Genomic DNA, 17,314 nt, shown 5'->3' with positions numbered 1-17,314 from the left:
ATGCACTGTTAATTGACACACAAAAATAAGTAGGTTTTTCTTTGTACCACTAAATTAGATGAAAGCAAATACTTTCGTATTAAATATATTGCATTCAAATTTATATCAATGGAATCGGTGATGTTTTCTGCGCAATATACTGGTTTTGCGCAGGACATCATACACAGCAGCAAAGTGATGCATGATATGGCGAAGTCAACAGCATTGTTGGCGCACAAGAAATCATAAGATATTGTGCTGATCATGGTTTGACCCCCATGCAAACAAAATGGGAGATGGATATCGCATCAGATATCCGCAATGTTAGCGGGCACTAGTATTCAAATGACACAATAGATTTGTGGAAGGAATTACATCAGAACCGAAGATGGGAAGGTCCCCCCCCCCCCCCCCCCCCCCAAAAAGAAAATAACGACAGCGAAATCCTGAAGGTAAAAGAACATCATGGATGAAGAATAAATTTTGTGTGCAGACAGCTATGAACATGTTTTTATGCCCCCCACCACAAAGTGGTCAGAGCATATAGTTTTACCCTTGTCCATCCTTTTGCAACACCCAGTTTTCTGGACTTTTTTTCTAAACGTCTTGAGATATTGAATTGATGTTTTGTATGCAAGTGTATATTGATGAGTTACAGATCGTGTGAGTTTTGTTCCAGTTTGTAGATTTTTTGAGGAGTTGTGCCCATTTAACTTTGAAAAATTACTGTTAGAACCAGTTTATCAGACTTTTTATCCAAATGCCTCGAGATATTTATATTGATTTTTCGTGTGCAGGTGTATATTGATGAGTTACAGATGGAGTTCGGGTTTTGTTCTGGTTCATTAACTTTTTATGGAGTTGGTCCCCTTTAACTTGGAAAAATTACTGTTGCGACCTGTTTCCGAACATTTTTCTAATGCCTTGAGATATTGAACTGATGTTTTGCATGCAGATGTTTCTTGATGAGTTACAGATCGAATATGAGTTTTGTTCCTGTTCATTAATTTATATGGAGTTGTGCCCCCTTAACATAATAAAAATTAATGTATTTATTTTATGGTTGTTAGAATAAAGGATTATTGTTGTTGAGTTCTTCATTGTACTAAATGTGTGTAACATACAATCTGCATACCACATTCAATACTACACTTCAATGGATTTCCTACATTTGACTTTACTGCAGACAGGGGCATTCGTATCGTGCTGACACATCTAGTTTATTTGTGTTCTACGTCATTATGAAAAGAGATATTATGAAACTTTGTACAAAAAAATCCACAAAATTATGCTTTTCAATAACGAAAGAAAATTTTGGTTTTTTCCAACAAATAAATGAGTTATTAACAATCTCTGAGTTTTTGGAACAACCCTCGTAGATCCTATAGTTTTACATAACTGCTGTTAATTATAAATTACAGGCTGAGGTATCACATAATTTTTACACGACTGCTGTTAATTATAGTTCACAGGCTGTAATATCAAGGATATATTTTCATGATTATAGACATACCAGCTAGGAAATTCATCAAAATTCATGTAAAATAATAATCTACAACCCACAGACATGTTATTTTTTTTTTAAACCACTAAAAATTTGACCTCAAGAAGTTAAAAGGTTGTCATCTACACTGGCCATAGACTAACAGAACGGGGGATTTCACAAAGACAAATGAGGTTCTGGCATTTCATACCAAGAGTTTAAGGATGATCGAGGGCCGGGCATACAATTTTTTTTTGAAAATATGACCTATGAGATGGGATATCATAATAGTAAGATGTAACATTGAGATAATGTACATAAATATATTTGGATATACACTGTAACGTAGAAACAGTTCATCATAAAGCCATGATCTATTACACAAATGTACCAACACATCATTTTTTTCATAATATATCTATTTTAAAGATGATTCTGCTTTACTCGCATAAAACAATATGAGACAATTTTTATGGTAACAATAATGAACTGTGTTATTCCCCTATTGGTGGAACTCTTTTGAAATGTTCTGTTTATGTGTTATATCAATACAGTAATCCTGCTCAACCCAATACACTACAAGTAAATAAGATCTACAACAAAATTTACAACAAGATATTTTTACATCAAATTAACAGTCAATCTTTTTAGCACCTTTGTTTCCAGTATATACACAGTAGAAATTCTATGTTTAGTTTTCAAAACACACGTAATTTTTACTTTGTCAAGACCTTACTAGTTTACTGAAAGAGCATTTAATGAAATTACTACATATGTATGTACCTTATAGGCAACACATAAATTTGACAGGAAGTGGAAATATTAAAAAAAACACTTCAACAACCAATTTATCACTGTCTATAGAGTGTGCTACAAACAATTTCTTACTCTGCGGAGTCTGCTACCCAAGAGTTTTGAATGAAAAACTGTAGACAGTAAAAGTCATTCTGCACTAGAAATTATTGTTTTTGTGCCTTGAATTTGTGTCTTATATTTGTGTATGGAATGGAATGGTAACACTCTGCATATTTGTACTCAGTCCTTTTTTTTAAATTAACTAATTTATTATGTTAGAAATAAGTTTTCAACAGTTTGATATTTTGTAATGTATCAATATATATGTGTATCTATGTATGGCTAACAACACATTCTTATATAATGTGCTTTAGTGCCAATCAAGAATTGAATTGAATATTTATATGTTGCTAAGGTTGGAAAAGATGCTGATGTACACTTGCACATAATTTAATCTACAGCTCATATAGTTTTTTATTGTTCAATGTGCTTGTTTGTTTTAAATTCCAGTATTATAATGGTGGAAAATAAGTCTGACCTTGTCATGTAACTATAGGATGAAAAAGTATTCGTTTACATTTACTGGAGCACAACAGTCTGATTAAAATCAAACCTCTCCCTTCGCTCGATATAGCGACTGTCCGTATTACTTTTCGGTTGTAAACATGTATCAACTGATCCGAGGATATTTTATCCCAAATAGTATGTATACTTTTTAATAAATGATGAAAATATAAAAAAAAAAAAAAAAAAAATGATACTTTCTGAACTACATGTACGTTGCAGTAAATTTTCCATAGCTTACACCGGTATGCCAGTCCTAAAAGACTTATTACATGTATTCCAATCCCAGTAAAAATATCGATCTCCTGTCAATTTTCACGCCATTATCAGACTAGTGCTTTCTGTAACAGTAATGTATCTAATGGTATGCAGCTCCAAAGCTTTCAGATTCGTGTTAATGTCCACTCAACTCCAAGAAAACACAAAAACTTGTACATTTAACACATGCATCTACAGTAATACAGAAATTGAGCTGTTCTATATTTGCACGTTTAACCACGTTTTCCTCTGTCGAATCCCTGCCAGTGACCGGGGAGGTTGTGGCGGTCGGACATCGATTTTCACTCCTCTTTGACGGAGTCTATACAGACTGTTCTCCGTAATATCGCGACATTCACGAGCCTCTAAAGCTTTCAGATTTCTGGCATATTCTGCTAGAATCCTAGAAAATGAACAAGAGGCCCATGGGCCACATCGCTCACCTGAGTCACCTTGGCCTATATCTGAAGACTTTCCATATATATTTGCATGTAAAACCTAATAGTCCCTATTATGGCCCAAACTACCCTTTGCAAACTTGAATCTACACTATGTCAGAAAGCTTTCATGTAAATGTCAACTTCTTTGGCCCAATGGTTCTTGAGAAGAAGATTTTTAAAGCTTTTTCCTATATTTGTATGTAAAACTTTGACCCCCCCCCCCACTTGTGGCCCCATCCTAACCCCCCCCCCCCCCCCCAACCCCCGGGGACCATGATTTGAACAAACTTGAATCTGCACTATGTCAGAAAGTTTTCATGTAAAAATCAGCTTTTCTGGCTCAGTGGTTCTTGAGAAGAAGATTTTTAAAGTTTTTCCCTATATATTTGTGTGCAAAACTTTGATCCCCTATTGTGGCCCCATCCAACCCCCGGGGCCCATGATTTGAACAAACTTGAATCTGCATTATATCAGGAAGCTTTCATGTAAATCTCAGCTTTTCTGGCTAAGTGGTTCTTGAGAAGAAGATTTTTAAAGTTTTTCCCTATATATTTGTGTGCAAAACTTTGATCCCCCCTTGTGGCCCCATCCTACCACCGGGGGCCATGATTTGAACAAACTTGAATCTGCAATATGTCAGGAAGCTTTCAGGTAAATTTCAGCTCTTCTGACCCAGTGGTTCTTGAGAAGAAGATTTTTAAAGTTTTGTGACCCCAACCTATTTTTGCATTTTTGTGATTATCTCCCCTTTGAAAGGGACATGGCCCTTCATTTGAACTTGAAAGCCCTTTGCCCAAGGATGCTTTTGGCCATGTTTGGTTGAAATTGGCCCAGTGGTTCATAAGAAGAAGATGAAAATGTGAAAAGTTTACAGACAGACAGACGCCGGATAAAATGTGATCAGAAAAGCTCACTTGAGCCTTCAGCTCAGGTGAGCTAAAAAGTAAACTCCAAAAATTTGTTTATATAGATTTCAGCACTGGCCATCCAAACAAACTTTTCACTACATATATTTACCCAATAGAGTCGTCAGAGAGTCTCCAGCATCCTCTGATGTTGAGGTGTCGTAGAGAAGTCACCTCTCTTGCCAAAATTGACATTGCATAGTCTGTTAGTCCATATATTTTTGCCAGGGATAAATACTGCAACCTTTTTCAAAAACAATTTTGTAGATAGATAGATAGATATATATATATATATTTAACAATAATATAACACACACTCCCCTCCAAGAGTGGCCATTTCTTATCATGTCAAATTTGATTGATATGACCTTTACTTTGATCTGAATTAGTTTTTATTTTGATAGTTTAGTACAAATATGAAATCTCTGTCAATAATAATGATATAAAAGAAATCTCTGTCAATATTCAAAGTTCTGGAGAGGCACATAAATAGTTGGATGAACAGAGAGAGAAGGTCCTAAAAAATAGACTATTATCTTTGATCTTGGGACACAGTAATGAATTAAAAATATTTTCATTCTTTTGCATCTAAAGTTAGAAAGTCTCAGCAAAGATGTTTGAATTTGAATAAAGTACAAATTTTGGGGTCTTTAACTCTTACTTCTTACACTGCATGGCAATAAGTGTGATAGCTTCATCATTAACCCCCCAACATCCGGTCAGATCCAGACTCTCCAAGTTCACACACTGCATGGCAAGAACCGTCAACCCGTCCGCACTGACCCAGTGACATTCACTGAGAGACAACCTCTTCACATTCTGGCAATTGACTCCTAACACTTGCAGAGATGTATTTGTCATGACAGTGCAATTGGAAATATCCAGTCGCTGAAGGCGGGAACTTTGTTTCAGGACTGGCATCAGTACAGCATCACTGAGCCAATCTTTAGAGTTACGTAAAACAAGGTCTTGAAGACTTGTGTTATTTTTGGTCATTATGGAGAAAGCGCCTGCTGTCATCTTGTTGGCGATGCGACAGGTGTTTACTGTATGGCTAATGCTGAAGTACAAGGTGACCATCTCCAAACATTGCTTGGACACCCTCCTCAGCTGGAACTTTGTCTGGAGAGGCAGGCAAGGCATGATGTATTTAAAAACCACATCTTCCCATGGAATATCCAAAAACGTCCACTCATTCTCCCTATTTCAAAATTAGTACCACATCATTTAAGAGTTTCTCTCAAGTTTAAAATTAATACCAAATCATTATCACAGAAAGCCACATTTGAAATACACATGACATATTACATGATCACACCTTTTCTGCATTATACTTACATAGCATCATCACTAATTGAATCAGCAGATGTTCCAGAGTCCGCCATTCTCTTCCAATTTATTCCACATGTAATATCATGTGGACATTCGAATCTTGTCAATAAATACTGTCATTTTGTCTTTGGACGTTGTTCCCTGCAATCTTAAAAAAAGAGACACTTCTAATGAAGACGAGATGTTTGTAAAACACATATGCCCCCCCCCCCCCCCATGCTGCAAAATTAAAAAGGGTTATATCCACACATCATTTAATTGATATTAGTATCATTAATTAAAAATATTGAGCAGACAATATCTTCCTATGTCAAGAGTGGATTGACCATGTGACCTAAAAATCAATAAGTGTCATCTACTCCTTATACTGTACCAGTGTACCAAGTCTGGTATCAATCAAGCAAATAATTCTTAAAATATAGGAGACAATATATTACTATGTCCAGCTTGACCTTTGATCATGTGACCTCAAAATCAGTAGGGTCATCTTCTCCTGAAGATGTACCAGTGTACTAAGTTTGATATCTGCCAAGCAAAGGGTTCTCAAGATATTGAATGGACAGTATATTGAATATTCCTATGTCCAGTTTGACCATGTGATCTCAAAATCAATAGAGGTCATCTTCCCCTGAAGATGTACCAAGTTTGATGTCTGTCAAGCAAAGGGTTCTCAAGATATTGAGCAGACAGTATATTCCAATGTCCAGTTTGACCTTTGACCATGTGACCTCAAAATCAATAGGGTCATCTTCTCCTGAAGATGTACCAGTGTACCAAGTTTGATGTTTGTCAAGCAATGGGTTCTCAAGATATTGAGCAGACAGTATATTCCTATGTCCGGAGTAGATTGATCTATGGATCTGAAAAACAATAGGGGTCCTCTTCTAATCATAACCAACCCACATATGAAATATTACAATATAGAATGGTTCTCAAGATATTGAGCAGACAACATGTGGTATACCGACCGACAGGTGCAAAACAATATGCCCTTCTTTTTGAAGGGGGGGGGGGGGGGGGGGGGGGGGGGGGGGGGGCATAATTAAAGGACAATCGTTACTGGGGAATTTACTCAACTACCTCTGACAGCTGTAAAGGAGGTCCTAACCCCAAACATCTCTCACAACTATAAAGGAGGTCCTAACCCTAAACATCTCTCACAACTATATAGAAGGTCCTAACACAAGCACTTATTTTGTTAATAAAGTTATGACATTTAACACAAGGTACTTGAAATGACATGGAATAATACCCTCCTGAAAATACCAGTCATTTGCCCTTGAAAGCTTCCAGGGAATATGCATTGCTATTTACTACTGTTCTCTCCAGAGTGGATTTTTCAAACACAACAATCATAAAATATGCATAGTGTCTGGCACTGTTACAAAGTATTCAGAGGGAGGGGGTTGAAACAGAAAATTGACCTGTTGAGCGATGTTCTATTGCTGTTTTCAGAGCTTTTTTTCATTGTATCTGTCACAATGATACTGTAATACATTTATTCAAATATGAAGTAAAAATATGTGTATTGCACAGAAATCAATAATAAAAGCACTGTAAATTTGAGTTGTACCGCGTGTTTAATTATTAAATGCTTTATATTTATCATGGGGTTATAGTGTATTGTACAGGTTGGGAGCACTTCCCCTATAGCGAGATCTTCTCGGTAAAATGCGATTATCCCTCTTTAGTGAGAAAGTTAACATTTTATTTATAATTCACATGTTGGTATAATACTGATATTGTCCATTTACTTGTGTATACACCTGATTTGGAATCATATATGTATGTACTAGTTTCCCTCATATACTACATCCCTCTTTTAATAGCGATAAATAAACAGGTGTTTTGATTGAAAATAAAGGCAAATTTCTTGCAATGCTGAATAAGTGTGACACACACTCAACATGACGTGCATTGTATCTATAAAATTTACAACATGGTCAAGAAATTTCATATCAACGTTGCTGCATAAAAGGGAAGGCTAATGCACATCATATTTTTGTTTTGATTTATACATTTGCAGAAGTTTCGGACATTTTAGCACTTGTTCTTCTTTTCACATGTTTTTCTCAAATGTACAAAATATATCTACTCTCATTAAATAAAAGAGGGATAATCATGTTTTTGCGAGAATATCTCGCTGTAGGGGGAATATTTCCAACCTGTGTTGAATTGAATGTTTCACCGAATACTTTATTCTTATCTAGGGCAAGTTATATGCTCTCTTCATTGAGTGTTCTCCATTGTAATGTTACATCCAGAAGCGTAGCTTGGGTTCGAATATTACCGAGGCAGGGGGTCTGAAGCTATCGACATTTAACAACGTAAAAGGTGTTTGGTTTTTTTTTTTACCGAGGCAGCTGCCTCGGTTGCCTCAATGGAAGCTACGCCACTGACATCAACATATTTAGTGTTATAGAGTATATAATTATACATCAATATGATAACAATGTATCAAATACATGTGCGTACATCAGTCTGTCAGCTGAATAACAATAGACAAATGAGGGAATACAAATCTTTGACAGGATTGAGGAGGTGTATAAAACAAGTCAGGTGCTAATTTATGGTGTGCTGATACCGTTACATACCAACGTGAATTGCGAATATTCTGTCTGATCGGTCGAGCCGGGTACATATTCACAAACTGGACAACCACATGCTGACGTGACGCAATGGTTGAATAGTCAGAATCAGCTGTTTAATTTCTACAACTAAGTCTTCTACCAGTGTACTATTTACACATACAATATTATATAATCCACTCCCTTACTTAGTCAAGTCTGTAGTGACAGTGGTCAACTGAGCTGACATTATCCCAGAACGAACCCGATTTATGAAGAAACTTTGAATGTCGATCCCGATTTATGTTGTTACAATGCAGTATATATCAACCCTAGGGCTGATTTGGGGCCACTATTTATATATAGAGGGGGTAGGATTTTTCGATCTTTGGCTTTATTTAGCGACTTATTGACAGAAATTCAGGTGCCTGTGTATATATCAACCCTAGGGCTGATTTGGGGCCACTCGGGCTGATATGACATTCGATATGGGTTTTAGCATCTAATATTCTCTTTATATCAGTGGTGATGTAGATCACTTCACCCTTTCGAGATTTTAGCAATTGAATACAATTGATTCCCCAGGGATTTTCAAAAAACTACCTAGATTCTATATTGTCTTTAAAATTATCGTTTAAATGGTTTTTAACATTAAGTCTTTTAGAAAGGCATATATAAAAGCATATATCTCTGATTTATTGAAGTCAAATTGTCAAGGAAGGACTACCCTAATTATATATTTTAAAGTGGGTTGTGTTCGAGTTACCGCTCTTCATGCTGTTTCTTAAGTGTGGATAGCTTGTATAGATTTTAAGAGGGGCAGCCCCCCCCCCCCCCCCCCCCTAAAATTTTCAAACTTAAGGTAAATCGTGGTATCTTGTTTAGAAAAATGTACTAAACGATATAAAAAGCAATAATTTCTTCCACTTCCGGAGAAATAAATACAAAATATATTGATTTCTTGAATTACTTTATTGGGAGAACTTAATTTTTTCCAAAAAGTTAAAACCTTTAAAATTTGCGTCATTTTATTAATTTCACCTCATAAAAAATGATAGAAAATAGTACAAAAGACTAAATTGGAGATATATTTCAAGCCCTAAAAAATCTGTAAATTCCAGGAGCTTCGCCCCCAGACCCCCTGCCTCATTAAGTGGCGCCCCCCGTAACCGCAAGTACTGGATCCGCCCCTGTCAGGGGCCAGTTTCACAAAATTATCTTACGACTAAGATCTGTCTTAAGACCAAATTTTGTCATAAGATCCATCATAGCTGTTTCACAAAACAAATCTTAAGACATCCAGATACTTCTCGTAAGTCTATACTGAACTATGTTGTGCTTAGCGATAGTCGAACACGCGTATAATTACACGCGTTTTGTTCGATTAATGCGTCGTTCGTTATAAAGGATAAGTATTACTTGTGTCTTTGGTTTTCCCTACCCACCCACACCCTCGTTTACTGAATACCTTTTTTTTTGTATTCAGTATATATTATAATAATTAAAAACATTAATTATTTTAAGGAAAAAATTGGCATTTTGGTACCCAATTGTAAAAATCTCAAATTCTCATTTTTCAAAAAACAAATGAAGAATCAGGTACGGAAACAATTTTTACTTTACTGGTCAAAACGACGTGAAGAGGGTCAGAAATCAGGAAAACTCACAACATATTTTTCGTATAAAGAAAACTTTACTATGGAAAGTTATATGTTTTTAGAATCCCTATAGAATTAAGAAAAACTCTATGTAGATTTCGAATTAGTGCACATGACCTTCGAATTGAAAGAGGAAGATATGAATTTACAAAAACCAATTCTGGCCAGAAGATTTCTTTAGAAAGAAACAAAAGAATATGTGAATTATGTAACCTTAATTGTGTTGAAGATGAATTTCATTTCCTTACTGATTGTCCATTCTATGTTGAAGAGAGAAACATGTTTTTTAATGGTATATACAAGCTCAACAAAAATTTTATCTATCTAACAAATAAGGACAAATTTACTTGGTTGATGATTAATGAAGACAAACCAGTAATTGTCAAATTGAGTGAATATTTAGTGCAAACTTCCAGAAAAAAGAAGTGATGCTTTAAAACTGCAAAAATCATCATAGTTTATTATTCATATATTGGTATAATACTGATACTGTCCATTTACTTGTATATATATACATGATTAGCAATTCATATATGTATGTATTTGTTTCCCCAACATGCTGCATCCACATGCAGACATGCAGTTTGCAGTCTATGTAACCTGTAGTTAATGTTGTAAACTTTCTTTTTTGAATTTCCTTCTTTATAAACTGCCTTACTGTTATGCCCTCTGAGCCCAAAATTGGAATAAACTTATCTTATCTTATCTTATTATTTTGTTGAATAAAACAAGTGCGGCGTTGCTAACTTGTAACTTGTAACAAACGCAACAATCCTAGATTGTCTTTTTTCTTTATATTTCAAATTAGTTAAGCAAATATTTTATTTTCGGAGGAGAGGAATGGAGGGGGGGGGGGTTAAAAATATATCAGACTTAATTTCATTTTGTGTTTCTACAAAAATATCATTCAATGTTTATTTTTTGTATCACATTTTCTGAAATCAAATAGTACACAAATCGAAGGTAACTTTTGCAATACGAAATAAAGTGTAGGTCACACGATTTTAAAAAAGTACAGTGTATCAAATTTCATAAATATGTTAGATAATTACAAACGCCTAAAATCGCAATATTTCAACTTCCTATTTATATTTTTGTATAGTTTAATCTTTCATTTACATGTAACATTTAAATTCATCCATGCAGTTAAAAATTATAAAGGAAACACGTTTTACAATGTAACGAGTATACAAGTACATGTAACAGCGTCTTAAGATCTGTCTTAAGATTTCTTAAAGTTAAGATATTTTTGTGAAACGGTTCTGCCGTATCTTATGATTGTCATAAGTCAGATCTTAAGACACTCTTACGATCTATCTAATGACAATCTTAAGATAGTTTTATGAAATCCGGTCCTTATGTACCCCACCCTCACCCTCACCCCACCCTTCTAGAAAGAAATCCTTTTTATACAGAACCAATAATTTATCCAAAATATGTCATTTCCCCACCGATCACCCTCATAAGTCGTTCTGAAAAGTGAGTTTCAACCTTCTGTAAGCTTTAGAGAGAACTACTTGTGAGATACTAATATTATGTATGCATATATTAGTATCTCACAAGTAGTCATCTCAAAAGCTTACGGAAGGTAGAAACTGACTATTCAGAACGACTTATGGGGGTGATCGGTGGGGAAATAACATATTTTGGATAAATTATTGATTCTGTATGAAAAATAATTTCTTTTTGGAAGGGGGGGGGGTGTACATAAGATCTATACAAGTTACCACACGTCAGGGGCCTGTGCTTTTTCTTGGAGGGTATTCGCAACGTTTCTAAATTATAAGATTTGATTTTTCTGTGACATTTCATGTATAATTCGCTTGTATTCAACCTTGTTTCTACAACAAATCTTGGGATATATTACCATATCTGTTTTAGAGTTACAATGTAGCATAGTTTTTTTTCCCATAGTTCCTGGTTGTTGCAAGTGTGAACTTTTATTCCAATCGCAACCCAGTATACCCCTGCATTACTAGTTAGGTGATCTTACCACTGAACTATCCAGCTGGCTGGTGAATATTGTAATATCACTTCAACATAAAGGTTAAGGAACAGTTATTATTTATCAGCAGAGGAGGTTGAAGCATTTATCAAAATTTTTACCTTCTCATAAAACCCCTCCCCCTAAAACAGGAATAAAATGTTCATGACCCCCCCCCCCCTTATGGTCCACAATTTGCATGTATGACCCTCACCCCCACCCTCCATTGACTTTGGACGAAAAGTTTAATCATCGAGACCTGAAAGTTTAATGGTATTCAAACTGCATGTAAATGTACTTTAGTTTACTTGATAGCTAGTTACTACTGATTGTCTCATTTTAAGAGGACAACATTTGATTTTAAGGAAGAGGGAGATCCTTTGAATCAAAATATTTGTTTTCAGGACTAAAATATTATTTTTACGTAGGCAAAATCAAATCCTTTATTTTCGTGATTGTGGTATTTTTAATCTCAGATCGGGCGAGATCTTAGAGATAACATCATTTTTTTTTCACCGTAAAGAAAATTTATGGTTTACATCAGCCACTTACCCCAAATCACTTGACTCTACACTAATTAAGTGTTTTGGCGGTGTGATACGAGGTTATGATATTGACCTGATTGATTTGATTGATCAATAGATTGAATTTTAGATGCACGCAAATCCGCCTCATCAGGAGTCTATTTGTACTTCACAATTATCATGCAGTTTGATTATTTTACAATTGAGAATGTGAGCATATTCTCTAAATTTGTGTTGCGTTTATATGACACAATAGGTAGAGCAGAGAACACGTCTTTGTCTCTCTGGAGGATGTGCCGGTATTTTAAAAGCTTTTACTTTATTTTCCGAATTCCAGGGTTGTATTTGGTGACAAAAAACAATGGGTGTACTCTGGGGTTTTTTTTTTTTGTTTTTTTTTTTTTGCAATTATTTACACCTGATAACATAGTGGCTCGATCGTAGTTATCAAGTACCACTTGTATCATCACCACTATAACCCCTCTTTAGAAGGTTTGTTTTGAAATCTTTAAGAATTTCTTGAAGTACATCTCCATCACTTGTGTTTCTCGTATGGCGAATGCTTTCACAAATCCCTTAAAAACTGAAAGATAATGCGTTGGTTTGATGTACGTTTTAAATTCTAGGATGCGAGTTGCCTCAAATCACTGTCCTTTATATACCACAGTGTCCAAGAAATGCATTTCATTCACCGATATTTCATATGTGAATTTAAGTATACTACGAAACTTGAATTTAGATTTCACAGAAGACAATAGCGCTTGAAATCTTTGTCCTGTGTCATCTCATCGTCGGAAACCCACGGTCAGTCGCACTTCTTTTACCTCCCGTGGGATACAACGCCGATATTTTCGCATAATTCATTAAAGGTCATAGGAGACGGTTTTTAACAATACGTTTTCTCTCCATAATTATCAACTTTATTTCATAGACTCCTCATAAAAATACTCTTTTAAGATTAAAAACAATATTAACTCGAAGAAATTGAAGTGCAAAGGTAGTCGGAATAGAAAATTGTTACCCGATTATCGTTCCTGATTTCCTGAATTTGTGACGTCATAAGAGACTACACTCAGATTTGCGAATCAAAACAAAGGCACATCCATAGACGATTTATTCGCAACTGGAGGAGTTTTTGAATGGGGAACCATAGTTTGTTATACAAGGATATCACTTTGAACTCATAATTAATGCAAATGCCAGCCACATCTACGATTTTTCATTGGAGGACGAACAAGAAGATCGATCAAGATCCTATTTATTTCGAATCGGTTGAAACAATACTGACTGGTTAATGATAAATGTATGATAATTTCAGAGTACATTCTTTGATGACAATAAGAGAAATATAGATAGTTATTTTTGCGCTTTCTAACCCCATGCAGACACAGCGACGCAACATCTTTTTTTTTCCGGGGGGGGGGGGTGTGAAGGTTGACTGACAAAAAAGGTGGGCACCCTCTCATCCCCCTTTGGTTTTATGTGCCCAAGTTCCACCCTGACTCGGATATATTTTATAGCCAGATCGAAATTTCCTTTACACACATCGTGAGCGCCGTTTTTTGAATTTATTTTCATAGGAGTTTTATACAAGTATCGTGTACAGCTATTTAGTTTAACAGGTGAATCTAATAAATATAAATGGCTTCAACATTCTTTTACAATAAAATTTGCGACATTAGGGCCTATATGAAGAATAATTTACCATCACATTAGCCGCTATAAGGGCTCTTTCTTGCGTATAATGGTTGGAACTGGAAGCCAGAGGAAGAACGATTTCTTCGTCTGGACCAGTTATTGAAGGAACTGTCGAAAAATCCGAATGTCCTGATTGTTTTTGTAGGCCATGCGTTATGGACGAGTCATACAGACAACTTTAGGTAGCCAAAGAATTTCTGGTGTGCAGTCCAGAAAAACTAATTCAAACAGAATAAAACTTTCTAAACAATTTTGGAATATGTTGAGTCATCGTGGGGTGTGGGACGATGATCGGTTCATAAGTTGTACATAGCCAGAAAATCTGCACAGTATGCAAGAACTCCCGTCGGAAACTGTATGTTTGGCTGTCATACATCGTCGGACACAGGATATCCGACGAAGGCAGTCAAATGGATACAAGAAAACGTAGAAAAAAGAATAATCTGCCTAATTTATCAATGGCTCACGTTCTCGTTTATACAAAATAAATTTATCGAGCTTTAATTCTTACATGTTGATTCATTCAACCGACCGGTTGTTCAAAATCCTCGGCCTTTAACGTTATTTTTTGTTTAAAATTTTTACCCTAATAAGGAAACCAACGTGCAAATTAGTGCTTCATTTAAAGAAAAAAAATCATCCCCCAACTCTTGCATGACCGTAAAAATTGGTTTATTTCACCTGGTATAAAAACTTGTAATTTCAATATGCTCCACCATTTGCTTTGAACATTCTTTTTTAAACAGAAAAGAGGGGGGGGGGGGGGGGGGGTGTCTGATAATGCAACTTTCAACATATAAAGTTAGACCTTCAATTTATTTACTTATGTATTCAGAGAGAAAAATTCTGATCAGAAAAGCTTCATATAACTATTTCATAGTCAAATTTCATTTCTAAACAAATCAGATCATGTTTATACTAAATTATGAATATCTGTACTACAGTGTACATGTAGTCTACCGTCATTATATAGGCCTACAGTAGTCAAAGTTTTGCACGATTTTCTCGTCACCGCCGTGCTTGCCGTTGGTTTGTAGCCTAGTCGAAAATAGTTAGAACTGCATCTGGTCGAAGATTTAATTTCATAAACCCATTAGTTTTTGCCAAAGTAGAATGAATACAATAACGAAACTGATTCTCATCAACCCCCGTAATCGCGCAAAATGATTGTCAAACAACTTCGAGTTCTGTGTTCTCGGTGTAGATTTCACACCCAAGTCTTTCTGAACGTTGGATCATTTAGACAAAAGTATATAGAAACACCTGACTTGCTACATTACAGTTGAATGTAAGCACATTGAACATTTTGACGGCTAAAACCCGCAGTTGTTAGTTTAAACAAATACACATTTGCGTCAGGCTGGTCTCTTTTGACGTCATCAAGCAAGGGAGATAAGTCATCTTACTATTTTGATACTTCACACCACGGCAACATTTGACGGTCTGTAGCGCCTGTTACCTTACGATTTTTTCTTAATGACTTCTTTATATATGTTAAGCAATTAAAGAAGAACACATTTTCGTGCAAAACAAATTTTTTTTGAAAATCGTCTCCTATGACCTTTAAAATGCATGACCTTACGTGAACTATCGAGGAGCAATGGGAATTGCCGTATTACCGGAACTCTAAGCGTCAGCAGTAATGGCTGCGCCCATAATAGACAATCGTAACAACTCGGCCATTTCCGTAACCGACAAATAACAGTTTTTTTTACTGCTGACGCTTAGAGTTCCGGTAATACGGCAATTCCCATTGCTCCTCGATAGTTCACGTAAGGTCATGCATTTTTCCACGATTAAAGATCGGGGCTACAGGGCTCTGTCGTCAAAACCTTCACTTGAACAGTACAGCTATGCCCTAGAGTGTCTCAACCTTCACCCAACAGACGCATCATTTGCGTGTAACCTCTGTGCAAATAAATTAAACCGGGTATACAAACTCAACGAGTTAATGGTCACGAAAGTGGGCCAGATGAAGGAGGAAAGAGATAGGTTGTTTGATATGTTTCAATTTTCAATAAAATTAATTTCAAAACAAAATGACAAAGATGTTGTTAAGCATCTCGCTGAAAACTTTGTAACTTGTCCAACTTAAAAGTAGTCAAAATCTTCGCTACGAAAGCCATGTTTCTCTATGCTCCCGAACACTGGAAATAGGGGGCTTTTTAATTGGCTGAAATACGGAATGGTAGAGCGATCAATCGCACAAAGAAGCCGAGACACGCCTTCCAGCGAAAATATCGGCGTTGTGTCCCACGGGAGGTAAAAGAAGTGTGACCGACCGTGGGTTTCCGACGATGGTGTCCTCTATAAGAACAGAATCACTTCTCTGTATGGAAACTTTGATGTCAACAATACTAACAAATTCCTGTAGTTTACGTTGCTTAGTCCGTTTTTCATTATAAGTTTGCTTGACATCAAGTGAAGGAAAATCATCATTTAAGTGCAAACTTTTTCGTAATAAGCAATCAACTTAAATTTCACAATAAAAATCATATCAAGCTAATTATATCCTAAACATCTATTTGTAATTGCATTTAGATGCACTAAATAGAAAATGTCAAAGTCTAGTGAAAATGTTTACAAGATACAGTAACATACATGTAATATGTTTGCATCCTAGAGAGATACAGAACATGCTGTTGTGGTTTTAATCCTAGCAGATCTGTAATCATAACTTTACTGAACTATACATGCTGAACAGACGGGGTTTAAAAATCAGAGGTCTTCCAGTGACACCCCTCCCCCTATGATTTTACTTTTTCAACGACAACCCCCACCCACAAGAGGTCATAAATGCTACCAATGCCCCCCCCCCCCCCCTAAAATGCTGCAACCCCCAGCTGATAGATAATGACTGTTCCCTTAAACCTACAAGAACTTTTCACATCGAGGAGATGAAAAAGGCTCGATCGGAGTAAAAAGCTGAGTCTCGAGAGTAGAGAGAAATCTGTATTTAATAGTATCCCAAAACAATGTCTCTCAGTTTCCGAGGCACAGCAAATTCAATCTCGAATCTTCGATTTTGGGGGCACTACAATTGTCGAAACAATATTCAGGTATTACCGGTGTGAAATTGCTTAAATCATGCCTTTCGTGGTCAAGATGAGGCTTTATCAGAGCAACC

General features: G+C 35.9%; 1 protein-coding gene across 2 annotated transcripts; it reads right to left on the bottom strand.

Annotated features, from left to right (window-relative positions):
• Positions 1 to 762: 762 nt before the first annotated feature.
• LOC125670466 (F-box/LRR-repeat protein 15-like) lies at positions 763 to 8,584 on the bottom strand. Of its 2 annotated transcripts, none has more exons than XM_048905654.2 (5): positions 8,351 to 8,584; positions 5,763 to 5,904; positions 5,086 to 5,625; positions 4,537 to 4,668; positions 763 to 3,482 (listed from the first exon to the last, which is right to left on the bottom strand). In XM_048905654.2, the coding sequence occupies exons 2-5, from the start codon at positions 5,807 to 5,809 to the stop codon at positions 3,299 to 3,301; spliced, it is 903 nt and encodes a 300-aa protein (XP_048761611.2). In that variant the 5' UTR covers positions 5,810 to 5,904; positions 8,351 to 8,584; the 3' UTR covers positions 763 to 3,298. The 2 variants fall into 2 exon arrangements, with proteins under 2 accessions (XP_048761611.2, XP_048761612.2); XM_048905655.2 differs by having other exon boundaries at positions 8,533 to 8,576.
• Between the last annotated feature and the right edge of the window lie 8,730 nt (positions 8,585 to 17,314).

The sequence above is a fragment of the Ostrea edulis genome, chromosome 4, assembly GCF_947568905.1.
Source record: "Ostrea edulis chromosome 4, xbOstEdul1.1, whole genome shotgun sequence".
Taxonomy (NCBI): Eukaryota; Metazoa; Mollusca; class Bivalvia; order Ostreida; family Ostreidae; genus Ostrea; species Ostrea edulis.
Note: the sequence above shows the minus strand (reverse complement) of the source record. Positions and strands in the feature narration are given on the sequence as shown.